General features: G+C 36.7%; 1 protein-coding gene across 1 annotated transcript; it reads right to left on the bottom strand.

Annotated features, from left to right (window-relative positions):
• Positions 1-7,115: 7,115 nt before the first annotated feature.
• On the bottom strand, positions 7,116-7,598 carry LOC142177008 (uncharacterized). Its single transcript, XM_075245376.1, has one exon. It carries the CDS (start codon positions 7,596-7,598, stop codon positions 7,116-7,118), a length of 483 nt encoding a protein of 160 aa, XP_075101477.1.
• Between the last annotated feature and the right edge of the window lie 1,360 nt (positions 7,599-8,958).

Below are 8,958 nucleotides of genomic sequence, written 5' to 3'. Positions count from 1 at the left end.
AAAAAGAAATCTCACTCCCCGTCTCCTTAGCCATCTGAAGTCGAATAGGCTGAATGAGTCCCTCAATGAACCTCCTCACTCTCTCTCTCTCTCTCTCTCTCAATGGGAAGTATAAGTAGAGCATGACGGGCCAAATCAATAAACTTGGTCTCGTACTGAGTAATAGTCATGGAACCCTGCTGGAGACGCTCAAACTGCCTTCGATAGATCTCTCTCTGGGTGAATGGGAGAAACTTCTCCAAAAACAGCTGAGAAAACTGATCCCAAGTCAAGGCTGGTGACCCAACTGGTCTAGCCAAGCAATAGTCCCTCCACCAAGTCTTAGCGGATCCCGATAAGCGAAAAGTAGCTAAGTCGACCCCACTGGTCTCCATTATCCCCATGTTCCTGAGAACCTCATGACAATTGTCCAAATAATTCTAGGGATCCTCAGAAGATGCACCGCTGAAAGTGGTAGTGAAGAGCTTGGTGAACTTGTCCAATCTCTATAAGTAATAGGCGGACATAGCTACTCCATCACCGGTCGGAGCTACCACACCCGGCTGAACTGCTCCAACTAGCTGAGCTACTGGAGTCTAAAACTGGGGAGCCATATGCTCCGGAGTGCGAGTAGTAGGAGTCTAGGCTCCTCCTCTAGCCTAAGAGACGGCTGGTGCTATAGGAAGCAAGTCTGCCTAGGTGACACTCTCAAAAAGGCCCACTAAACGGACCAGAGCATCCTGGAGTACTGGGGTAGCAATGAACCCCTCTGGGACCTGAGCTGGGCCCACAAGAACTGCTTAGGCCGGAACCTCATCATCAAACTCAATCTGAGGCTCTACCGCTGGTGCTGCTACTCTAGGCTGAGCTATGCCCCTACCTCGGCCTCGGCCTCGCCCTCTGCCCCTCGTGGGAGCTGCTGCTAGGTGCTCGGGATGCTGATCAGTGGATGAGAAAGCGCGTGTTCTCGCCATCTGCGAAAGAACAGAGTAGAAATTCAGTTAGCATTGAGAAACCAAGCCTCACGTAAAGAAAGAATAGATGTGAAGTTTTTCCTAACTCTGTAGCCTCTGGGGGATAAATACAAACGTCTCTGTACCGACCCCTCAGACTCTACTAAGCTTGTCCGTGAACTGTGAGACCTATGTAACCTAGAGCTCTGATACCAACTTGTCATGACCCGGATTTCCCACCCTCGGGAGTCGTGATATGGCCTACTCGTGGAAGCTAGGCAAGCCGGATATTATAAAATCATTACCCTTCTTATTAAACATGTTCAACAATTTAAAGTAATAAGTGATTAAACAACAGAATAAGTTAAATAATCGGAAATGCGGAAACAGAAACTTAATAATTCAACCCAAACACTACTACATAATTTGAAGTACAATACTACCCAGAATTTGGTGTCACAAGTCACGTACAATCTAAGAATATTACAAATAAGGTCTAAATGAAATACATAAGTCTGTCTCTGAATAAGTAAAAATAGAAATAGAAGAAATAGGAGGAGACGCCAAGGCCCGCGGACACCTGCAGGACTACCTTGGGTTGCCTGAATGGACTGAAGACAGCACCCTCACTGCGGTCCAAATGCGCCGGTATCAGTATCTACGTGCAGAGTGTGGCATCAGCACAGCCGACCCCATGTGCTGGTAAGTGCCTAGCCTAACCTTGACGAAGTAGTAACGAGGCTAGGACCAGACTACCAAATAATCTTGTGTAGTTAAATCATATACAGCAAAAATAAAAGCAGATAATGGCAACTAAAGTTGGACGGGGGAAACATGCTGTGTGGAGTAACAGGTAACAACAGAATAACAGTACAAAAATGTAAAGAACTCCATAAATCAAATACCAGCAAAAGATAAGGAAATAAGAAACAAGTACACATGTAATACCGTTGCAGGCATGCAACCCGACCCCATTTTACATATTACCGTTGCAGGTGTGCAACCCGCTCCCATTTCATATATTACCGTTGCAGACGTGCAACCCGCTCCCATTTCATATTTTACCGTTGCAGGCGTGCAACCCGCTCCCATTTCATATCTTACCGTTTCAGGCGTGTAACTCGCTCCCATTTCATTTATCAACACTAATCATAAAAGAATCCCCGGCAAGGGAACAATAATGTAACAACAACATCCCGGCAAAGGAACAATAACATTACAACAATATCCCGGCAAGGAAACAATAATACCACAAATGAAGCACAATAAACCACAACAGAGTCACAACAATTACTATACAAGACTCACGGGCATGCTTGACACCGACGTATAGATACTCGTCACCATGCCTAAACGTCGTACTCCATAATTAGCACATAGCAAATAAGACACGACTCTTAATCCCTCAAGCTAAGGTTAGACCAAACACTTACCTCGATGCCATGAACACAATTCAAGTCTCAACTATCGCTTTACCTCTCGATTCCACCACCAATTCGCTCGTATCTAGCCACAAGTTACTTAACTATATCAATAAATGTTAAATGAATCAATTCCAATGCATGAAAATAGATTTTCTAAAGTTTTCCCCAAAAAGTCAAAAATCGTCCCCGGGCCCACATGATCAAAACCCAAGGTTCGAACCAAAACTCGATTACCCATTTCCCCACGAACCCAAATATATAATTTGTTTTGAAATTGGACCTCAAATCGAGGTCTAAATCCCTAAAATTTGAAAAACCTATGTTCTACCCAAAACACCCAATTTTTCACATGAAAACCTTTTATTTTGAGTTAAAATCATGAGAAATGATGTTAAGGATTGATAAAAACGAGTTAGAAATGACTTACAATCGATTTGGAGAAGAATTTTTCTTTGGAAAATCGCCCAAGGGAGTTTATGTTTTGAAAGAGTTTGAAAAATAAAAGATTTTCGGTTAAGTTATGAATTTGCAAGTTGCAGATATCGCAATTGCGATGATACGTTCGCAAATGCGAACTCGCAATTACGGCAAATGCTTCGCAATTGCGAAGTATGCCCAACTCTGCCTTCTTCGCAAATGCGAACTATTGTTCGCAAATGCGATGCTTGCTAAGGTCGCAATTGCGATATAAGCTTCGCAATTGCAAAGTTTCCCTTCCCAGCCCAGTCTTCGCAAATGCGAGCTCGCAAATTGCGAGCCAAGCTCGCAATTGCGAAGCCTGCAGGTCTGCAATATACCAGCAGTTTTCCTAAGTTAAATTTCACTCGGCGGCCTATCCAAAACTCACCCGAGCCCTCGGGGCTCCAAACCAAACATGCACACTAACCTAAAAACATCATACGGACTTGCTCGTGCAATCAAATCACCAAAACAACATCAACAACTATGAATTGAACCCCAAATTCATGAAATCATCCAAGAACACCCAAAATTCCAATTTTCTCAACTTTAAGTCCGTTTTATACCAAATCAATCCCGATCTTTACCAAATTTTACGGATTCAACCAAATTATTATTTCAATCTTGTACCGGGCTCCAGAACCAAAATACGGGCCAATACCATCAAATTCAAACATATTTCATTTCCAAAAACTCATATATATTCCAGAAAATAATTTTCTTTAAAAATTCATTTCTCGGACTTGGAACCTCAGAATTCGATTCCGGGCATACGCCCAAGTCCCATATTTTTCTACGGACCCTCTAGGACCATCAAATCATGGGTCCGGGTCCGTTTACCCAAAATATTAATCGATGTCAACTTAAATTTATTTTAAAGGCAAATTTTATCATTTTTTACAGATTTCCACATAATGGCTTTCCGGCTATGCGCCAAGATTGCGCACGTAAATCGAGGTAAGGTAAAAAAGGAGGTTTTAAGGCCTCGAAATACAGGATTTATTTTTAAAATAAGTGATGACCCGAAAGGTCATCACACCTCCATTGTTGGGCTTGAAGCTCTTGAATTTAAAATTTTTATTGTGAAGATTTCTTGTTTGATTCAAAGTGGTGTTATTAAATATTGCTTACAGTACCTTCTGAAAGTACATACTGAAATTTGATCACATTTGGAACTGATTTGAGGTGATTGAGATCGAATTTTTCTGCTGAAAATCGAAGAAAAGCATAGTTACCCAATAGTATACTGTTACGATATACAATATGATGTAGGAGCACATAGTTATACTGCAACATTATACTATTATAGTATACAATATGCCATATAGTATACTGCTAAGGTATACAATATACTGTAGAAGTATATAGCTATTTTGCAACAGTAATAATATGCAATATACTGCAATAGTGTGTTATAATAGTATGCAATATACCATAATAGTATACTTTTAATTGTTATTTGTTGAATCATTTAGGTGCTATTGTGCAAAGATAAAGTCATGATTATAGTAACATTATACTGTTGTATATACAATATAATATAACAGTATACCATAATAAATAAGTCATTTTTTAATTCTTTTCAACTAGACACTTACATATGTTTTATTAAATAAATTTTTTGAAGGAGTTTCATGAAAATAATATTCATTGTATAAGAAGAAGTTGTTGGAAGAAATAAAATAGTAATATGAAAAAAAAGGAAATTAAAAAAAGTACAAATTTAGAAAAGGAGCGCAAAATTTAAAAAAAAATAAACAAAAGGAACGAAAAATAAAAATAAAAAAATAAAAAGAAACGAGGCAAATTGAGTATAAAACCAGATTATTGTGAATAAAGAATAATATGATTTTAGAAAAAATATATGAATAGAATAAATAATAAAAATGCGAAAATATAAAAGGAGAAAACAAAGGAAAAAACAAAGAAAATAAAAAAGAAATTGAGAAAAAAGAAGAGACAGTTACCTACAAAAGCTGCAATGGGTAGGAAGGGTAATTAGTTTGGTGGATAAAAAAATTAATGGGTAGGCAAGGATAATTAGTTTAGTTTTTGTAGGTAAAGCTGTAAAACTCCCTTGTTTGAAAGCTTCATTTGTGTTGAACTTGTAAAACCCTTTTTGGGGTGTAGCCACAACACTCGGATCTAGGATTGTGCATCGATCGGATCAGATCAAATTTAGCACATTTCGAATTGTAAATTCGAATTTCGGATTTTTTAAAATGCAATGCGAATCCTATCCGAATTAAATCGGATCGTATCATATTTTAAAGTTTGGTTTTGGTAAATATTTGGGTTTTCGGATCGGATTGTATGCCATATTAATGCTACAACAATCTAATCAATTACTCCACTTTTTAAGGCGATTGCTATTCGCCATTCTTTTAAATTGAAAGGCAATAAATGTCTTTCATAGCAATAGATAAAACAAAAGTTTTATAGCAAATTGAATCCAAACAAATGAGAAGACTTAGAGGGTGTTTGGCTAAGCTTATAAGCTGGTCAAACTGGCTTATAAGTACCTTTTGGCTTATCTACACGTTTGGTAAACACCCAAATTGGTTATAAGTCAAATGCTTATAAGCTAAAATCAGACATAAGTCATAAGCTGGTCACCCCCAACTTATGGTTTTTCAGCTTATAAGCACTTTTAGTTTGACCAACATTTTTACTAGTTTATCCTTAATAATATTTTTCCCATTCACAAAATACTTTTCCCAAAATAAATTTCTTGACTTTCTCTTCATTCCATATTCGTTGTTAATTCTTTTCTTTACAAAGAAATTTTTAATTTTTAAGTTTTTGAAAAAAATTCTAGGGTATTTTAGTCATTTTAACAAAAGAATAGCTTATCATCACTTTTTAATCAAACACATCAACTGCTTATTATCAATTTCAGCACTTCTCTCTAAATACGTAAATGCTTATTTTAAAAATCAGCTTCAACACTTAAAAAAGCTTTTCAGCACTTCAAGCTTATTAGCTATTTACAATCAGCTAATTCAAACGGGCTCTTAACTCTAAAATATAAGTCTAATATTTATATATGTTCATATAATTCGTATTTTAGATTGGCTTAGATTAAAATTATACCACTCCGAATTTGATCCGAATATCCGAACTTTTAAAAATCCTAACCTATATCCGATTCGAAAATCCGAAATTCGAAATTCAAAAATCCTAATAGAGTGGATGGGCTCAGATTTTCAAATAATCCGATCCAAATGCACAGCCCTATTCGGATCATTCTCATAAGAACTTTCTTTGGATTTTAAATCTCAATGTGCGAAGCAATATCTAATGCTTCCTTTGGCTTTGTTATTATTCCGACTTGTAAAGAGTAATTTTTGTTCTTGGGAGGAAGTTTTGGCTTTTAATTAGTTTTTGGTACCTTTGGATAATAATAATAATAATAATAATAATAATAATAATAATAATAATAATAATAATAATAATAATAATCTATACTATATTAAAAGCACGAAGCCCTAATTTAAAAAATCAAACTACTATTATACCCTTCTTATCTTAAAAACCTATTTGCTATAATAATTGAAAACAACTAAAAGCCACAACCAACAGTCACCAAACGTTATGACGAGTCCCAGGCCAACATTCACCAAACGATACACTCTCCTTCTTTGGTTTGTCATTTTTCATTTGTTTATTAATTTTATGTTAAATAAACACACTCATTTGACATCCTTCCACAAAGTCCAAACTTCATCAAACTTTAAATTTTTATTTCTCTTTAATCTAGCAATTTGTCTTCTTAAAAATCCAATTACCTTATTTAATAATATATAAAAATCTAATGCATACAAAAGAATGCCAATATTTCATATACCTGTTTAGAAGCTGATAATGTCTACAAACAACCCAAGTGTTACCTATTTTTCATACGGTGTATGCTTGAGTTTCTTTGTTCATGTCTCTATTAGCGTAAAAAGATTGCCATTGATTTTTTTGGTCTGTTTGTCGTTATTATTTCCGCCGAAGAAATCCTTTTCATGAAATTTAAAGACAAATTGTTGCTCATTTAAGATTCGTTCATTCTTTTAGTTATTGTTTCTGCAATGTACCTTAAAATAATGGATATGCATTTATCTGCTTAATTTGTTTATGCTATTGTCTGCAATTTAATTTTATAGTCTAAAGATTGCTCTATGCTTTAGTTACTTAGATTACTATTGAATCCTATTTACACTCTGACCATTATAATAAACTTTAGCATAGTGATTCAAAGCCTTATAGTTATTGTTTTTTCTTTTGGAAAAAGGGATAATTTCATTAATAAAGGTTACGGAGGCCTTGCATCGCTATTAGTAATAGTAGGGATAATACTTAGGTTTCCAAACACTTCTAGTGAATTGCATATGGAGCTAGATACAAGTCTAGTAGTAGATGCTTCATTTTTGTCTTCCTCGATCACCCTCTTTACTGGATCTGGAGATGAGTGCAAAATAGTTGTAGTAGAGCTTAGGTGTTGTTGTTTGGAACCCAATTTACACAAAAAGTGCGCCACTTTGTTGCCTTCACGGAAGCTATGTCGGACCACTGGATTCCCCAATCTCTTCAACAAGTACCTACATTCCAAGATAGTGTTAGTATAAGCAGGAAAGATATTGTGCTCAAGTAGTTGGATTATGTCCATCGAGTCAGTGTCAATCTCCAGTGGTGCTAGTCCTTTGTCATGTGCCAATTTTAAACCTGCATGAAGTGCTTGTAACTCTGCATGAGTAGAGTTGTAGGCTTTGATTTTGTTAGCAAATCCTACAATCATGTCCCCTTGACTATTTCTTATTATGCCCCCAATGCCTCCCGTATTGTGATTGTCCAAGGAAGCATCTATGTTTAATTTGTAGTTGTGAGGTGGCGGTGGGTACCATTTAATGTGTACCGGAATTTTGTGCGTGTTACATTTGTAATTGGAGGCTAGTAATTTAAACTCAATGGCTCGTGTGTTAACCAAATGGTAATTTAGGTTGTTTAAGTAATTGTGGAAGCAGTTATTGTTTCTATTTAGCCAAAGGTTCCATATTGCAAAAGGAAATACATCTTCCCAAGTTATGGAGTTGTGGGCAATCGGTACTTGTAGGTCTTTAATAGCTAATAGCCAGTGCTTGTTGTGGGGGGATGATGTTGATGTCGATGCCTGTATTGTCCCAGAATGAGCGTGCTACAGTGCACTCAAGGAAGATATGAGTTATGGTTTCTTCAGCCATCCTACAAATCGTGCAAGTATTGTCAATTGAGACACCAATTTGATAAAGATAGGAGTTAGTAGGTAATCTATTTTTAAAGCATTGCCAGAGGAAAAATTTAATTTTGTTCAGGGTATGCAATTTCCAAATCCAATCATAGTCAGTGGTCTTTTGGATGTGTCGGTGAAGTAATTTATAAACTGAATGGGTTGTGAAGATGCCATTTGTATTGGACATCCAAATGGGTGTGTCTATGGCAAGGGTTTTTTGAGATGGAGATGGGGGAGATGTCATTTGAAATATTGTTGGGTAGTTCGAACGATATTTGGACCAGTTCCACTAGTCATTTAGCCAAACCTGATCAAGAGTCAAGTTGCTATCATTCTTGTTAAGAGGACCCTGAATAATTGAGCGGATGTTTGTTTTGTTTGGGGTCCAGCATCCATAGTAGAAGTTTATGGATTTACCATTGCCAATATCCTAAGCCAATCCTTTGTTAATGGTTTCCCATCCCTTCAGGACATTTTACCAAATGAAGGAGGTGGTCTTAGCATTAGGCTTATTGCTGTTTTTTTGAATTAGAGTATTTGCCCACATGGTTGATGGATTAGTGAATAATCTCCATGCAAGTCCAGCTAGAATGAACTAGTTTTTGTGATATGCCTTGGGTATCCCTAGGCCACATAGTTCCTTTGAAAGAGTTATAACATCCCACGAGATGTAGTGAATCTTTTTTTAATAGTGGTTGTCCCCCAAATAAAATTCTGCTGGATTATCAATTTGGTGAAGGATATTTTTTGGGAGGGATATGTACTGCATATTATGATTAGGGATGGCATTAAGAGCAGCCTTTGCTAGGGTTACTCGTCCCCCAAGAGTGAGGAAATTTATTTTCCAGTTAGAAAGTTTGTTCCTTATATTGTCAATTACGAATTGGAA

This window comes from Nicotiana tabacum, chromosome 3 (genome assembly GCF_000715075.1).
Source record: "Nicotiana tabacum cultivar K326 chromosome 3, ASM71507v2, whole genome shotgun sequence".
NCBI classification, from domain to species: domain Eukaryota; kingdom Viridiplantae; phylum Streptophyta; class Magnoliopsida; order Solanales; family Solanaceae; genus Nicotiana; species Nicotiana tabacum.
The sequence above is the reverse complement of the archived record's forward strand: the minus strand, read 5'-3'. Positions and strand labels throughout refer to the sequence as shown.